We start from the raw sequence: 19710 nt of genomic DNA on the forward strand, positions 1-19710 counted from the left end.
TTTTGCATTAAAAGCCGGACCATTAATAATACTCGGAAAATATTTCGCATATTTATCGTCTGGTGAATAATATCTTTATGTTTGAGTCGAGCACACATTAATTACCAAAATATTTACGTATATCTTAGTAACCGGTGGCGCCGATTTTTCGGTACGTAGTAAGAATGCGGATCCGTGACTTTAATCAAGGTAAATCAACCGGCTACGACAGCAACCATCATGCCGGTATCATCTCCGACGGAATATTGCGCGAAACGTATTGGATGTAATGACTAAATCACTTAATAGACAATTTAACGTGTAACCAGTTTTATATAAATACGTTAAAAACCTGTATACGTATTTCCTGATTCATATAAAAATATAAAAATACTTATTAATATATTTTATTAAAATATCTATAAGGCTTAATAGGATGAAAATGTAGAAATATTATTATGACTATCTAAAGTTTCTTTCATTTATATATTAGATCTGCAAAATTTCTTATCATTATAATTTTAAATATCGACACAAATATCATAATGGTTTCTGTATTGTAGCAAAAAGTAAAGATTGTTTCCTGTAATAACCAATGATGTTGTAGTAAACAGATGTGTTATTAACGCGCAAAAAGTGAAGACTAGAAAACGTCCTTATTGGGACGTTTGCCTTTAGTTGTTTTACGTAGTAATACGTTATAATACATCATAATTACGTAGTAATACGTTTTGCGTAATTAAAACATCTAGTTATCCCTTTTACTTGTTGTTTTTATCAAGCTATCCTTTTTACTTGTAACGAAATGTAAAATAAACGGTCCCTGGCGCGGCACACTCTGTTGTTTAGTATGGTAACATATCTGTTTATTAGAATATCATTGGTAATAACTATAAAATATTGTTTTATTTTTTCAGAAGGCCAACGAGCACCGTGTTCAAATGAAGGCGAGACCGTTCGTCTCCAGGACGAGAGGCTTGAGCAGGACTGGAGCAGTTGCTTCCGTTGTATGTGCAAAGTATGTGCCCTTTTTTATTCTCTTTAACTCACCTAGGAGTTTTATCGCCGGATTGACCAAGTCAACTCCGTACAAACAGAACGTATAATAATTATATTACAAACTGTATAATTAAAAATCAACTTAAATTAGTTATGCTTTGGTAGACAACGTTTTATTCAAATTGTGCCTTATTTTTTTATATTTATATGAGATGGTCTTATTTTTAGAAGACCTAGAAGTTAGATATTGAAATCAAAACTACAAGGTACCTACTTATAAGTTTTTAGGTGCTTATTTTTCTTATAAATCATTAAATGCTCGGTGGTTAATAAATAATTACTTAACATTTACATTATTATATAAATATGTGAAAACTTATGAAACTATAACTCATTAACTTGTTTAAATGTACAGGATCAAAGGCATACTCTTAAACGAAGTCACATTAAAAAAACACGGTCAAAGATGTACATACTTAGTATTAAATTTTATCGATGGCATGCGCAACGTTTTGAATTATTTTTAACTAGCTACCTGTCCTGGCCTTACTCGTACAACTTATATATTCGAAATCAAACAGAAAGAAAAGGATATTGTTTTTTTAGGCTAATTGTTTTAGGCTCATCAAAAATCTCCGCTTTTCTGTACAATAACATGCATATATTACACATATAAATTTTCGTCTTGAATCACACTGTCGTCTATTGACAAAAATCGCATTAAAATCCGTTTCGTAGTATAAAAGATCTAAGCGCACAGACGGCGGTAGCGACTTTGCTTTGTACTATGTGGAGAACTTAAATAATATTTGCTATATTGTATAATGTTTTGATTTTGCTGTTTAGTTTATATTTAACACTAGCTGTGTCGCGTCTATGTTTGCTTTGGATTACGATATAGATTATAGATACATATTTGTTTCACAATATTATAACATATTTCATGTCTTTAAAAATTCCATAAATGAATACCAAAAGAATAAATCAATTGGTTATGTGTGATTTATTTAAATTATTAAAAATTGAGATATTATGTTTTTCTAGTAATGACATGACGACCTCCCGTGGTCGAGTAGTGTGTTCATGGTTACGCCACTCCGAGGTCCCGGGTTCGATTCTCGGCCCAGTCAATGTAGAAAATTCATTAGTTTTCTATGTCGTCTTGGGTCTGGGTGTTTGTGGTACCGTCGTTACTTCTTATTTTTCAAAACACAAATGATTTAGCTACTTACATTGGGATCAGAGTAATATATGTGATGTTTTCCAATATTTATTTTTTTAATACGTAAAGTAATCTCGTCAAATTTATCTATATAAAGCTGAAGAACTGTATGTTCGTTTGAAAGAGCAAAATGTTCTAACGCAAAATATATTAGATAACTCATTTAGGGGGCGGAGCAGACACGATTAACGCGTGTAAAACTGTGCGGAGGACCTAGTAATATTATCAAGTATATTATCTAAGCATATTTCCGTTAAAATACTATGATATAAATGATAGATTTATATAATGTTTTAGAAAAAAATTTTTATGGAAATGCTGGTTGTAGGTATTGATAGTTTGCAATTCAAGGCACATTTCTGAAGTCCCTGACATTGTCGATGCACTGCCTATAGTGTTTTAATTTAGCACTGTACTAACAATGACTCAGTTATCCTTCAAACTAATACATAAAATATAACATATATAGACGTATATGTATGTTACGTATAGATAACGCCGGCTCTAGCGTTTATAAGTGTATAGCGAAATTGTCTTTAGCTCTGCACTCGTTGTTTCCACGCAGTATTCGCGATTATTAAGGCCTTGATCCTATCAATCACCTTTATCGATTACTTTTTATACCGTTATCTAGAAAATTGTTAAATTATAAAATTATTTGTAACACGTATTATGGACACTGTTTTGCAACTGTTTTTTTTTTATTTCAAAACACGACCAACAATGTATATAGTGACAGTTGATTTGCTAAATAAAACATTTTATTTCGTTCGAAGCAGATTCTCTTGTAAGCAATCTCAATATTAAACTTATTTGACAACTGAGGGTGTTGCTATCTCAAACTATGGTGAGGGGTAAAAAGAGGATAGCAATACGTTTAAAAGTACAGTCAGAGTAAAAAAACCTTCGTCATTTTTCAAATTTATTCCTTTATCAAGTCTTAAAGTCTTAGTACATTTTGAATCTAAACATCAATTTATTACGAAGCAATATGTTATCCTCGATTGGTAAAGCAGATTATCGCTCATTATGAACACACGAAAATATATCTTAAAGTAACGAACCTTTTCTTACCCTGACTGTACATAAGAATCTGCACCATTTTGGGTGTATAATTAAGAAATGACACAGACATTGTAATGATGATACAAAGATCTTGTTTTGTAATAAATATTTTTAGTCTAACGACATTGCTTAGGTTGTTTGAGCAGCGTTTAAAAAGTGCTATTGTGAATACTCTTCGCTCATAATTGTCTTTCAAGTTATGTTTAAGGGCCGTTTGTATGCCTGCACAACGTTTGCTGTCTCTAAATAAATTTATTACACTCCTAGTATAGAATAATAATTCTAACTCACACGTGCTACATGCTAACGCTTAGACAATAAGTAGTAATTTGATTAGTGACCTTCTAAGTTCCATAGAAGTATATATGTATACAAGTTTAAAACGTCTTATAATTTTATATTCGTATACGTTGAGTTTCATGCCCGTACAACTTGGTACATGCTAGACAATTTACCTTGTAAAATTACTGTATTATTCAATCATCATATATATTTTTAAAAAATCTGGAATTCGTTCAATATTACAATGTTCCACGTCATATAGTTATTAAATACATTGATGCTATAAATGTATTAATATAAAAATATTCTTTGATTACGATTCAATTAACTTATAAATACCTCTGTCGAATTTCCCGTTACTAAAATATATAACTACGTTCAAACGTCGTCGTATATATGAGTATTTCACAATATTTTTTTATTTATTTGGCAGGAGCTTGTTATGTTTATGACGACGAGATAGATACGACATACCCTATCTATAGTATAAAAACTTTATCACAATTTAAAAAAAATAGTTTTACCGAAACCAGTAATTTAAAAACCAAACTATTATACGGTGTATTTTAATTTAATCCACGTTAATATATATCTACTTCTGTTCAAGTATGTTTATAAAGTGATATCACAATTACATAATTGCATTAAGATTAAAATAAATCCTGCGGACAGCAATAACGGCACCTGGGTGCGGATGTGAAAGTATGGCCCGCAAGACATAAACATGACGAAATGATAGCTATACCCGTGATAGTGATTGTTTAGCTGTGAGCGATTATGAACGGCATTATAAACAGGTGCAGGTGTACACAGTACAGTGTACTTAAGTCTATAGTAAATATTGAAGTGTACTATAACAACAAAATAGCAGCTTGAAAATTTCCCACTGCTGGGCTAAGGCCTCCTCTCCCTTTTGAGGAAATATAGAATACACATGTGACAGAATTTCTATGAAATTAGAAACATGCAGGTTTCCTCACGATGTTTCCCTTCACCGCCGAGCACGAGATGAATTATAAACACAAATTAAGCAATGTATATTCAGTGGTGCTTGCCCGGGTTTGAACCTGCAATCATCGGTTGAGTTGTACGCGTTCAAACCACTGGGCCATCTCAGCTCTAGTGAAGTGTACAAAGCACGTGCGAAACGCTCAGGTCCACCACTGAAATGGGCGGCTGTTTTTAGCGAAATTATTCAAAGCGGAACCACTTGGGTATTATCTTAAGTTTCGGAATCCAAAGCGTCTGCTTGTAACAGAAAATCCATTTATATTTATCTCCTACCCATTATATTAGTATTCCTTATCTTAGCGACATAGATCTTTAATATAAAGATGATTATTATTGCATATTCGCGGCATCTCTCACATTCAGTATCGATATTCGATTGACATACAAAATTTAAGTCGTAAAAATATATAATGAATACGTTATCTTTACATAGTTGGCACAGACACGACATCAGTATGTATGTAAGTAAGGTTGTACACCTTGGTACGCATATGTGTGTGGTATTTCCCAGCCGATCTCACCTCGTCGGATGACTTGCGCGGAATTCGAAAGCCCATCGCGAGATTTATCGCTTATTCTGTATTAAAATATACATTTGCTTACCTAATGGGCTTTTTTGTCGCGTGCCACATAACGTCGACGGGATGCTATCCCGTTGATGGAATTTTTATGATTTATCCATCTCGTGTTTTGATAGAAAACTCATGAACAATGTCGAAGCAAGATCACGTGTCTCAATGGTTGTTTTGTGTGCGAGTTTTATTTATCAAGGCTGTCATTAGATATCAGAGGCTCGCAGAGATTGGTGGCGACGCTTTGACCCGAGGGTACCATTAGCCTTTTTATGTAGCCCAGTAGCTGCTGATAGCATCTCGTGGCTCCCGCGCACCTCTTACTTTAATGAGTCATGTCAATTATTATCGAAGCGCGGATTAAAGTTTATGACTTCAGTTCTTATAAACTGCACATGTATAGTAAACGGTTTTAGTTTATGGTGCAGCTAAAAACAGTTAAGCTATATGTATTATATATGTAACACTGTATGTTACATTTTTTTAATTAAAATCTTTTATTGCGATATTCACAAAATTGTCTTTTATTAAAACATAATTTTTTGGTAAATTTCCATTTAACATTTCTAAAAGTAGAACTGAAATATCTTAAGTGTAATAAAGTAAAAACGCTATTTTTATCTCCAATGTTACCTCTATTAATATGCCATAAATTGTACTTTATAGTCACAAGAAAATTGCTTGCTCAAGTAATGGTCGTGCTGCCTCTGACTAGCAACTGAGGTATCTAAGACTATTTATCATACCGTATTAAATACAGATATTTTAGCAAAGTGAAATAGTATGAGCTATTTATAAACTGAGTAATTGCTCAAAATAAACCAGTGTACTATAATACGAGTACGTACTCTATGGTGCGACGTATATCAGAAATTGTCTGTTCTATTTTTGAAACATATACATCTTTATCACATCTAGGGGATGTCACCGAGTACGATAACAGTGAGTGTGGTGTCGATGTGCGATGTCGGTGTCAGTCGAAACGTGAAAGTGGGTGAGTGGAGAGCGCGCGAGCGGCGCGGGCGCAGGTGCCAGCAAGGCCTTGCCGCGAGCGCGCGCGCGGTATGCGGTCGCACCGGTTCTTCTAGCAACGTGTATTTTTTTACACACCACACATCAAAGATATTGTTGTTATATTTTGCTATGATGCAAAAAATCAAGTTTGATTCCGATATAAGTAATTTTAAATGTCTCTGAAAGTTTACGGTTGACTTAGTTTCAATGAGGACATTTTCCAAGTTCACACCTTTGTGAAAACACAGCAGAGAATATGCATAAAAACTGTTTTCATATCCGCATAGCAATAACCAAATAATCTCAACGCGGATGTGCTCTTGACATTGTTTTATTCCTTTTCTCATAGACCGTCTTAGTTTTATTTATGTCCAAACTTATTTGGTTTGATTCCATATCTTTAAAATCAATATAATCCATGTGGTAAAATATTGCGCTCTATATCTGTCGTTCCTTTGTTCGGCTTTATCTCATTAATCCTGTTTTTCGTACTGTTTCCGAAAGATAGGGAATATTTTGTAAGTAATACAATCGAAATAAAATGACGTGTGGTGCTGCCATAAAAAGCTCTGTATATGTATCGCAAAAATGAATTATTTAATAATTATATTTATTTTTTATTAAACTAAAATAAATTTATTATAACCTGGTTAGTAAAAAAATATATTTAAATACAGATTTCAGTATAGGAAACCTTACTTAGCATATGAAAAATAAACATTCAGAAATTTACAGTTTTAAATAAAATAAGTTTTTCTCAGTCGTCACCGTTACTATTTAATTTTGCTCACATATTATATAGCTTTATATTCCAAACGGGGTTTAAAACCAGAATTGGTACTCACGCCAATAATATAAAATATAGGCACCTCATTGGATGAAAAATCTAACTTAAAACTCTTTTTCGACTTTATTTTAATTGTTTTGTACAACGTGTACTACGTTGTATGTTAGTACTATCATTCGTACGATTCGATTAAAAAAGCAATGAAAGCAAGTAAAGATACTTTTACTAATATGGCAATATAGTACTTTGTATTTTATTATTGCATTGCTGTACAATTTGTCTGTAGTTTGTACATTTTGTCCTCAACCTTATTCGCACAAACTAAGAAATGCGCAAGTATTGAAAAAGCTTTAACGCGCAGTAAAAAATATTTTTATAACTTCCATGTAGCAACAGTTCATCCTAACGATAAATTCTTGTTGCTAATTACATCGTTCAGTAAATGAAGCGGATTACATAGAATGTAGCGCGTGTCCCGCGCAAAAAATAGTAAGCTTGAAGGCGCCATGCCGCTCGGCAGCATTGCGGTGCGGGAGTGCGGGAGCCTGCGCGCGCAGCCCACACTCGGCCTTGCGCTGTCGCCACTCCGGGATCATTTACTCGAATAGATACAATTACTAGTACATACTTCTGTTTAATCGTATATAATTAGCAAAGCGTTTTCATTTGTAACCTGATAGATTTACGCTAAAATTATACCTAGTCACCTACGACGTTAATAGAATCGAACTTCGTATTGATTCTATTTATCTTTTATATATATTATATTTAATACCATGAGTAGCATTCTATAGCTATATATATATGTGACACTATATGGTATCAATAACGCTTGTTTTTTTAATAGAGCAGTGACATTTTGTTGATCTATGTGTCGTAAATATACCGACTACCCTCGCAATTTGTTAAGTTTGGAACTGAGAAAATAAATTTTAATGTTTTATCTAACGATTTTCCATTCTAAACTTATCCATTTCTAAACAGTGCAATTGTAATATAAGCTCATTTATGAATAAAATATAAGTACTTATAATTGTATATCACTAAACGCACCGCACAAAAGTTAAAGATTTTTTTATAAATAGTGTAAGAATAAAACACAAATAAGCGAAAAAGTATTCCTCGTAATAAAATTCTATGACGGTATATAAAATTTTATTGTATGGAAAAAATAGAAAATAAAATCGAGTATCGACGTGATAACAGCGGAGTGGTATGCGTTGGTATAATTTAAGTGGTATCCTCGTAGATACGGCGGGCCGCGGTATCGTCTCGTCCCCCAGCAGTCTGACTCGCTCGAATCTAATATGTTAATTGGGAGATAAAGTAAGTTTTAAAACGAATATTATGTTAACGTTCAAAATTTATTCGACGCATCGAATATTTTTCGCAGGTGACGCGTAAATAACAATCATTATAACGCTGTTTCAAATATTTAAGGTTCGACAGCATATTTTTTTTATTACGTTTTTTATATGCATAAGAACTATTTATGTTTTAGTTTTCATATAAAAATTGGAAAATTTATATAAATAGCATTAAATTAATATGAATATTTTAGAAAAAAAATGTCTAACGGTTGCTTTATTGTTTGTTTTGCTAATAAATATATTTTGACTACGTTAATCGATTATATTATTTGTCATTAGAATAATATAATATATATATATATAGAAAAGAAGGCATATTATATTTGTTGACATATAAGAAATACAGGTGGTCTAAAGAAATATAGAGGCATGTGAACTGTATTTTTGGCTTTTTTTCACCTAAATACATACATTCTTAAAGTAGCCTTCTAACGAATGGGAATATAAATAGAAGTCGAAAGTTCTATTCCCGCTAATTCACTGAACTATTTCAAGCACTCAAATAAGGCAAGCATGTATACAATCTCTTACCCCCAATTTCACCGTCTTATATGAAGAGTGTTCAAAAACAGAATCATATATATTTCTTTATTATCTAACTTCCAAAAATTACGAAATTTCATCCCAAGTTACACACTCTTAAGTAATCAGTTCACTGGAAATCATGTTTCTAATATCAGAAATGACGAATTTCGATGCAAACTTTCATTTTCACTTCTTCGGAAATTAATAAAAAAAATGTATCTTAATTCACACGTGCGTTTCCTTTTGCAAAATTTCGTTCGTCTACCTCAACGGCTTAGGCTGTGCGATGTAAGTCAATTATTTAATATATATAACACAAAATTTAAAAAAAAGAACAAATTTCGCAATAAAAAGTTATAAGTGCGCAATGAAGATGTTACAATATGGCAGATTGCGCAAAGCCAGGAAGTGAGGAATTTCGGGTCTACTATCAGCACTACGGGATGTGGTGTGACGGTCACGAAACCAATTGAATAATGGAATAATATTTACATTATAACATCCTAAAATAATTTTTAGAAATCCTTGCAATGATTGAGTACCTATTAGTATATAAAACTTGTTAGTTTTGGGAAGTATATTAAAAATAACAGACACCTAACATTCTTAGTAAAATTATTGTGTAATAAGCACTTCTATGTTTGACAGTTTGATTTATGAAAACATCAATAAGTGTTATTCGTGGCATCCAACATGAAAAGTATTGTTTTTCATGTGCGCTAAATAGGTATCCTACTTATCAGAAGTAATCTGTCGGATCTATATCTATCAGTACCTATCAGAAGTAAATGACTGGGTAGATGGATACGAATGAAACTTTTCCTTATGACACGGCTTATGTTTTATAAATTTCTCATGGTTCATTTTTTTTATAAATAAAGGCGAAGACAAAGATTCAAAATTATTCTGCCTTACTGGTATAAAGAAAAAAAAATAGATAATCATTTTATTATTTTTAAATAACGAAAAAGTAGAACGATTCAAGATCTATAGAGTCAATTTGTTCATTGCCGATAAAACATAGTTACGATGCAAATTATTTTCATTATCTAAATTTTCTTATCTATATAATGTCTCTGGACTTTGTTTTCTTGGGTTATTTTGTTAGTATTAAAACAAAATAATTATAAAGACACCAACAGTTTACAGACGTTGTAACTAACCTAAGATATTATTCATGTGTTAAATAATTATATAATATATTATTTTGAATTATTTATCAATTAACATGAACTGAATTGGCGTAAACACAAAGCATTATTATTTGGTATTATTTAAAAATAAAATACATAACTTTGTTAGCAGTTACTATTTAGTAAATACTTAGTGCATATGTATTGCGTAAGGTTATTAAATATTTCATGTAATAATCTTGTCATTTCAATTTCAAAAATAACATTGAGTGACTTTTATTAATAAGAAGATTACGTTAAATATAAATACGAAATGTTTTTAGAAATAAAATATCGTCACAGTGTAATGACTTATTTTGCGATAACTTTGCAATGTTATGCAGATGTTAAATTAATTAGGTCATAATGACTTTAATTAATAACATTGTTTTGTCTTTATAATGACATTATTTAATTAATTTCAATTGGCTTCGATCACCTTTGTGCCTAGTTGATGTTATCAAGATGCAGTCGTATGACAAATCAATACAGCTCGAGTTGGCTGTTTTATGGGTTGATAACTAAAATTCCGTAGACAGTGATAACATTTCAAATGTTTGTCAATATTACAGTTAGTCTTTGTTACATAATAATCGATTCTCAAGCAAATGTAGATTTTATTCGATAAATGGAATAACGTATTTTATTAGTGACTGATAAAATATTAATAAATAATAACCTAAATTGAAGGAATCATATTAACCACAAAACTTCATCGCGGTTTGTTTATGACTGGCAGAAATTTTGCTTATTTGTCGTTACCAATATTTTTATTGAGGAAAAGTTTAGCTTTCGTTACGATGTTTCAATTTATTATTAATGTCACTAAAAATACGAAAAACTTTATATCTGTAATTGATGAGGTATTTTAATTGAATAGAATAATAAAAAAATCAGAAAATTTGTTTATAAAGTAATATTTTTAATCTGTGGAACTAGCCAACTATTGCAATCAATAGTTAGATCTCTTTTACGTAATGTATAACGCCTTACCAATATGTATGTTTATATTTCTATGCTCTTTGTCATAAGCTGACTTAAGTTTGTTTTCTTCGCCCGCAGTTGAGACGGCGAGGGTACCGCTGGTTTTTCAGTAGGTATTTAGGTGTTGCGGCACCAATGTATCCCACCACTACCACCTACTACCGTTTTTCTAGCGAGATCAAAATAAAAGCTCGTTTCATTTTATGCCGAATGATTATTATTTTTAGTGTACACAGTAATGTAATACCCATTTTCCGATGATCTACAAATATAAAAGAAACAAAATCCTTTCAATCGTGTTGCCAGTCAAAAATAATATTTTGAATGTAACATGCTTACATATCTTCGCAAAGAGCCACAACGGCGTGTTGTAAAATAAAACCTTCAAGCACCTTATTTTGAAATAAGAAATTAAATTCGTTTGAACTTTAGGTTTTCGTCTTGGATATATATTTGTCTACACATTACGTACACGAGGTCACTTACTACACTTTCATGTTTATTGTATTTCAGTGCTTTAACCGAATTTCTGAAGCGGCTCTTTGAAGTGAGCCTGTAATAGAGGAATATTTACGTTGGTTAAAAATAAATGTACTTAAATCTGTCGACTGGTCATTATTTATTATAATGTACCGCACATAAAACAGAGCAGATAACCTGCACTCATTTATTAAAATAGAAGCAGAGGTGTGTCTATGAATGCTTAATATACAATATACATATGATATACATTAGCCTAAAGTGTATTGATTTTAACAAAACGAATATAATTAATGTATTATGTATTTGCGAATTCATCAAGAACGTTGACAAATCGGCTTTTGAAAACACCGAACATTTAATGAATATCATTCTCTTAATAATATAATGGTATTAATTAATGATCGCGACTAATGTCGAATCTTATTTAAAGTGGATTTTTATTTATTTATCCAACTGTGAGGGTCAATTTGGATTATATTTTCGTTACGAGTTCTTATTCCAATTATTTTATAATGTATCTGTCAAATATTAGCGTAAATTGTGTTCGTATCTCTCCTTCTTATCAAATAATAATTGTATCGTATAAATAATAATTAGTGCACGCTTACTTAATATCGAGTCCCACGATTTCAAAGATTATTATTTTAATTCGATTAATTATTTCTTGTTTTTATCATATAGAAAATACATTAATGATTAAGCTAATTGCAATGTATAAAAAATTTAACATAAGTAAAATAAACTCGGAACGCATTAATCTGCATATTACACTATCAACAATCTGCTCATTCGAATTATATCTCTTATCTTTGATTCCAAAGCAGCCACAAAATCGTCTAATTTTATTAGCTACTACATATATATGCATATTACTGGTGTCTATGAGCTAATAAAATTATTAATCCCGGTGCTAGCTCTCGTTTGAAAGGCCAGACACGCGAACTTATAGAGGTCAGACGAAACTGTCCGCTTATGGTACGTTTTAGGAAGACAGTCGTACAGTCACGTACGTACGTCGTAGATAGTTACAGCCGTCGTGCCCGCCGACGCGGGGCCACGGCTACATACGAATTAGGACACAATGTTTGGTGTTAAAACGTTTGATAGTGTACAGATTTGTGTAAATATTAGACGTTAATATTGATCATGTCTGACAAACAACATGTTAATAACTAAATTCCGTCGCATAGATATAATTAAATAATCGTTTCCGTGAGAATATTGTAATCGACGAAATGTTATTCAATTTTATACGGAATTTTTATACTATGTCTTACATAATCAAAATATTTCTGAAACGTTAGGTATGAATCATTTCATATATTTATAATAAAAATAGCTTAGAACTCTTTGAATTCAGTTGTATTATGATAACTGCTTTAGACAGATTAGGGCGATCGTTTTTTGTGTATCTTTGAGTACACAACAACAGCCTGTAATTTTTTTCCCACAGCTGGGCTAACCCAGCGGTGGGAAATTCTCTTCATTTGAGGAGAAGGTTTGGAACATGTTCCACCACGCTGTTCCGATGCGGATTGGTAGAATACACACGTGGCAGAATTTCTTTAAAATTAGACACATGCAGATTTCCTCACGATGTTTTCCTTCATCGCCGAGCACGAGGTGAATTATAACCACAATTTAAACACGTGAATACCTTACTTACCTATTCAGTGGTGCTTGCCTGGGCTTGAACCCGCGATCATCGGTTAAGATGCACGCGTTCTGACCACGCGGCCATCTCGGCTTTATCTTTGAATATTCATGTTTTTATTTGCTTTATGTATTTTAAAGATATGAATTCTCTAAAATAATTACAGTACAACATTTATGGCTTCTGAATCGGAATTACATATTATTTAAACAATATTTCGATCAGCATTCATGGTATCAAGGCAATGTGAGCGCTTTAAGATATTGTTCATTAAGGCAGGTTGAATTATTTCTTTTATAAAAACGCATGAACGGTCTTTCCATAATTGGAATACGTGAATGGCTGTCTTTCATCATTTCTTTATAGTAATGTCATAAGCATTGGAGTTATTTGAAAATAAACCATGTTTATCTTTCCGTTTGTTTTGACGATAGAAGTTGTGAATGTGTCCTTTTTGTAAATATTATAGATATTAAGAAAACTATCATAAAACTTCCTTTGTTTGTTAAGCGTTCTGTATAAATGGCTTTAATTTTAGAAAATATTTGATAGATCCCTGAAATGTAGGAGGACCTTTTTTGGGAAAGTCATAATTTGCATTGATGCAAAAATTCGCTGCTACTTCGCCAAATATTTTTTTACGTCTTTCAATAGTGCTTGTTTGATTTTGAAGTTACGATCTTCCGTTTGGTCTAGGCAACTATATTAAGGCAATTATTTGGCAACTGTTTCGATTCTAATGTGACTCATTATTTTTACTTTCTTTGTTATAGAACGGCTTTGTTGAGTGTCGGAAAGGTGCAAAGGAGTGCGGGATAATGAAAGACTGCGCCGTCGAGATGCCGCGAGAAGGCTGCTGTGCACGATGCAAAGGCTGTTGGTATAATGGCACGGAGTATGCCTCTCACACCGAGTGGAATGAAGATGGCAGGCTGTTCCGCTGCGAAGCCGGTGTGGTGACTATGTCACGACCCGAGTGCTACGCTCCTTGTGACAACCCTAAGCATCAGAGGCATACGCACTATAATTGTCCAGTTTGTGAAGGTACATTATTAGTTTCATAAATATTACTAAGCTTGTATTGCAAATATCATGTTAATAATTAAGGCATTAAGAAAATTCTTATATATTTATATTCCTGTCCATAAACACAGAAGAAGTATTTTTCTATTATATTTTTTTGCAAAAGTTAATTATTTTCATTCAGTCAATAAAATAATCTTAATTACTCCTCTATATGAAAATGTTATTGTTACGAGTCGTTTCACGGCAACCAATAACATTCCTTATGAATAAGAAATAAACAAACATAATGACTTAAAAGAATGCACTCCCTATTTCACGCTGTGTTTTCCCACCACGAGTACGGAGGTACGTTATGTTCAACGAATATAATTGCCGAGCGACGCTGGCGCAGTCTTGTCTCGAAGTGCGCCCACCCAGACGCACGCGCAACAAAAAAACCATAATCCCATTGAAAAACAAATATAAACCGACATGCGAACTTAATAAAACCAAAAACTCAGGCAGTTTACGTCCCTTCCCAAACTTTAACAAGTTTATTAATTCAAAATCAAATAATAGTAATTTTCGAGATGACGGCACAGAATCGCTTTTGAAAATGGCCGACACATTCCGACCTATCGTTTTATTGCCTGTATATTTTATTCATTACCCGCTGGCTGGTCAAGAATAACGAAGGATTCTCGGACCTTAGCTCTCTTGAATTATTAAATTATTTTGCGTCTTTTTCTTCTAAATAAAACATGGCCATTTGGTCAATATACTCCGAAGAACGTTTAAAAAACCTGTTATTGTTATACATAAGTTGATGATCTTTAATTACGATTTCGAGTTGTCATTTTGTCTTGTGTTTGCGCTCACCATAATACCTTTGTTCTGAGGTGGCCGCGATTCGCCCACACGCCGAGGTTGACAATGGCATAACACACAAGACGTTGCGCAGTAGCTCAGAGTATCTTCAGACAATGGACTACTCAGCCATAATAACTCGTTCCTCTCAGCTCCATACATAACGCTTCGATGACTATTATCGGACAACAAAGTGACTTATTGATCTGTATGTTATCAATAAAAAGTCAAGACCATTTGTTCCCATTATGTTCGCCTTGCTTTATTGTGACCTAAGCTGTTATTATTTATATTAAAATAAATGTTTGGTATTTTGAAATCGTTTTCACAGGGTGCAGGGTTCACATATTGCTTACGTTTTATGCGTACTTTGACGAAGGAATTTTGAATGTAACTACTAAGAGGACCACCCAAAAAATATTCGGTCATTTGGCACGGTAAATACTTAAGACAAAGGGAATGATTTCTACCTATGTCTTAACAAAATGAGATCTTATTATGTTCACGGGGGTTCGTTAAAATTACATATATTTGTAATGGTCGGGAAGTCTCCCACGGCGTTTGCGTCTCTATTATTGACCATAAATCAAAAAGTTAACAACCTACTTAAAAGGTAGAGGCGGGTGGGTTTTTGTCTGTTGCTCAAAGCGGCCGACGTCTGCGTGGCTGCGGGAACGCCGAGGTGTGCCCTGTGTTTGTTTGTTTTACGATCCCAACGGTGCATTAGGCTTTTTGCTTCTTTTACGTCTTATTCCTTTATGATTACGACCTTATCAGACTCAAAGTGTTTCTTTTTGTTTCGGGACAAAGCGAAATCTCGAGATGACCATAAATGGATTGTATTTTCTGGCAAAGAATAAAAAATAATACACATGTGATTTCAAAAGCTTTTTCAATTTGTAAAAAGTCCGTATGTAATGCTATACATTATTTTCTTCTCTTAAATACAAATCCTCTCGAGACGTTTAATTATTATTTGTAATAATAAAACGACACATAAAATGCCAGCGGGCAATATTTCTGGCAGTCTGAATCAGTTTATGTATGTTTTATTAAACTGATACGGGAAGTTTTTACAAAAATCCTCTTAATCTTTTTTGTAGGTGCATATACCCGTATGTATGTATGTCTGGATTTTGATTGCATTAATTTTAAAATACTAAGGTACTTAGTCATCGATAGACATAAAAATTCCGAGCAGAATTGTATGTTTCATGTCTTTGTTGGAAATTCTAAAGCTCCACAAACCTTTTTAAACATAAACAAAAGCTTACTCATCTAAATTCTTTTAACGTTTCGAGTGCTATCGTTATTATTGGCCATGTCTGCGACGGCCCGAGAAATTAAAATAATTAGCTTGTGATATACGCATTCTGCGTGTAATGAATATTTTATAGATGTTACATAACTATACTAAAAACGTCGCTATATGTTTCGACGTCGTAATTTTATTGTCGACATTTTTCCATTACAGTGCGTTATATAACCGACCAATTGTCATTTCATTTATGGTTGCATATTGTGTTCAATTAACTACTGCGCCTTTTAAATTGCAGTCGCGTACGATGTCAGACAAAAAATATTGAGTTTTCGCTTCATTCATGATTTCTGTTTCTCCATTAACAAGCAGTATGTACGTGAGATAAATAATTCTGGTTTTTACATTAAGTGTTGAATGCTCAAACATTGAGCTGGTTAAACGATATATATATTGAATTGCATGTCTAAAAAAGGACGATGTTATTCGTTTTATCGGTTTTATTTTACTTAGGAGACTTGAGTGCCTTTATTGTGACAATTACATTATGCATCGAGCGCTCTCTGAACAGCGCACATAATATAAAGTGTACGAGTATGACTATTCTACTTAAACACACATATAAAGGGTTATGACGAGCGTATTCCATTATATTCAAAAGCTCTTTACAGTACTTCAAAACAACCTACCATAAAAGCTTTTTATAAAGATTCGAGTATATTAATAACACTTATCTTTGTGTAAGTATTGTGTTCGGAATTAAGAACATATAAATGTATATTGTCCTTGAACATTTATAAAATGAATCTAATACGCAAAAGTATTTATAGTCATTGTGGAGATTCGACGCGTGATCTGAGAGTCGTGTTCTGAGGAGGGGTACTTCGTGTGCGGCTAGTTTTCCCATTCATTAAATCCTGATTGATTCATCGCCCGATTGTATTAATTTATGGAGCGTGCCCTTTGTCGCTTTGTCTTTGTGATTCTTTGAGACAATGGCGAAAATATTTTGCATTTTTATTTTAAAACAATTAAGATTTTTTAAGAAAAGAAACATTCACATTCCACCTTAAGGATCTTTGGCTTTTAAGAGTAACAAAGAATTGATCGTACGTTTTCAGCTTTGTCTTAACAAAATACTAATGATATGTATCTCTATTTTTACAGAATGTGTCATAAATGGACAACGCGTGTGGGAAGGCCGAGATGTCCGTATACCAGAAGAGCCCTGTTTGTCGTGTCGATGTGTGCGGGGGACATTGTCCTGCATTAAGCGAGCCTGCCCAGTTTTACCCTGCATCGTCTCCCAGCAGTACACGCCTCCTGGAGAATGCTGCCCCAAATGCACCCATCCCACTGCGGATAAAATACTTCCAAGTATGTTTTTTATTAAAGATGAATATAGAACGACTATCGATGCTTACAAAATATAATATCAATAATTTTCCATTAAAATTACGAATAAATTAAAAAATAGTTTATTGGCATAATTGTCACTCCTGCTAGCTACGAGTAGAAATCTAAGTGTAGTCTACACTGTGTTGTTTTTAAAGTTGTAATATAATAAGATCATTATTTACCCTAATAAATTTTTAGTAATTATTAGTGTTTCAAATATTTTGTATTAATCATGTCAAAAACATTTAAAGCATGATGGTATATAATAATATATGATAAAAAATACAAAATCTTAATATGCTCTCTATCAGTTTCAGGATTTTCTCTACCGAAACCATGCATAATTGGCAAGGAATATCATGACCATTTGATTCCTTTTCGAGTGGATCCATGTACACATTGCACTTGTATGAATGGCACAGCAGTATGCACGCGACAGACGTGTCCAGTGCTGACTTGTGGAGCTCGTGCACTGCCACCTCTTCCTGGTAAATGCTGTCCAGAGTGCCCGGAAATAGAAGAAGCGCAGACAGCCTGTGTTATCGCTGGAAAAACTTATCAGGTGCGTCAAAATTTAAATTGATAATACATATTATGATGTTTGAAGTAATATTCTAAATAGTTATATGCTCTTATTTCAGGATGGAGAGATATGGCAGTTAGACGCTTGCAAGTCGTGTGAGTGCCACGGAGGAGAACCACGGTGTGCTATGGAACGCTGCCCGACTTTAAGTTGTCCGCCCGATCAGACACTCCGACAGTTGCCTGGGCAGTGTTGTCCTAAGTGTGTAGACATCGATGGAATATGTACTGTCTTCGGTGATCCTCACTACAAAACATTTGATGGAAAATTTTATAGCTTTCAAGGTTCCTGCAAATACCAATTAGTTTCAGACTGTAAAAATCACACCTTTTCTATAAGAATATCGAATGATGCCAGAAATACTTCACATTCTTCTTGGACTCGTACTGCAACATTGCGCATTGGATCCACGAAGGTCAATATGGGAAAGAAAATGCGCATCAAAGTAAATGGACAAAGGATAAGCCTTCCTTACATAATTAAAGGAGTTGCTGAAATAAGTCGAAGTAATGGATCTGTTCTTTTGAAATCTGAAATAGGGGTACAAATGTTATGGGACGGTGACGGGTTTTTGGAAGTGACTGTGTCGAGCTCATATAAAGGAAAGTTATGCGGGTTGTGTGGAAACTTTAATTCAGTCGCTAGAGACGATATGAGAACGCGTGACGGAAGACTGTTAAACGATACTTGGAGGTTCGGAACTTCTTGGCGGGTAGGCGGGCATCGTGCTTGCACGAGGCGTCCGGAGCGACCGAGCGGGATCTCACGATGTCGTAAGTCGAAGCTGACGAAAGTACAACGACTGTGCCGTGCATTTGAATCTAACGAGGCATTTTCAAAATGCGTGGGTAAAGTCAACCCTCATAATTATGCGGAAGCATGTCTTCTGGATGCATGTAGCTGTTCGGGTTTTCGATGTCATTGTGCGGCATATAGAGCGTATGCAAGAGAATGTACACGTGTTGGTGCGGAGCCACAAGATTGGATGCGTGCCGCTTGGTGTGAGGGTCCTCCCCCACCATGGCTAAGTCGTGGCCGTATGGGTGTTGGTCGCTCTGTCAAACATAGGAAAACCGATTTATTAACTTTGGGTGCAATACCTAAACGGAATAACAGCCGTTCCCGGCCTCCACCTCCAATTCTACATTAGTATACTAGCATCGGCAACACAATTACTAGTCAAACCAGCTGCCATTATGGCAATTATGAGGTAATTATTGCTTATTTATTTTATCACTAAATTAGTTCAAGCTTTGATTAAATATAATTAAAGATAAAGAAGAAGCCGATGAATCAATAGCAGATGTAATTAAAATTTATTTCATTCGCTGATAGCAAGTTAATTTAAAAATCGTCAAATAAATATTTTTGCTGAACCTATGGGATACGATAAAAAATCTTTTCAATAAAATTATTATATGGAATTTGATTACCCTTTCCGTTGGTGTAAATATAAGATCAATAATAACATAAATGTATT

At 33.5% G+C, this 19710-nt stretch overlaps 1 protein-coding gene across 2 annotated transcripts in view; it reads left to right on the forward strand.

Annotated features, from left to right (window-relative positions):
• LOC124533416 (BMP-binding endothelial regulator protein) overlaps positions 1–19710 on the forward strand; it is a 48545-nt gene that overhangs the window by 26612 nt on the left and 2223 nt on the right. For both annotated transcript variants that reach the window (XM_047108651.1, XM_047108652.1), the window contains 5 exons: positions 897–997; positions 13893–14163; positions 17417–17626; positions 17959–18209; positions 18289–19440. In XM_047108651.1, coding sequence (XP_046964607.1) covers positions 897–997; positions 13893–14163; positions 17417–17626; positions 17959–18209; positions 18289–19380 — 1925 coding nt within the window. In that variant the 3' untranslated portion in view covers positions 19381–19440. The remainder of the gene's footprint in view (positions 1–896; positions 998–13892; positions 14164–17416; positions 17627–17958; positions 18210–18288; positions 19441–19710) is intronic.

The sequence above is a fragment of the Vanessa cardui genome, chromosome 11 (assembly GCF_905220365.1).
Source record: "Vanessa cardui chromosome 11, ilVanCard2.1, whole genome shotgun sequence".
Taxonomy (NCBI): domain Eukaryota; kingdom Metazoa; phylum Arthropoda; class Insecta; order Lepidoptera; family Nymphalidae; genus Vanessa; species Vanessa cardui.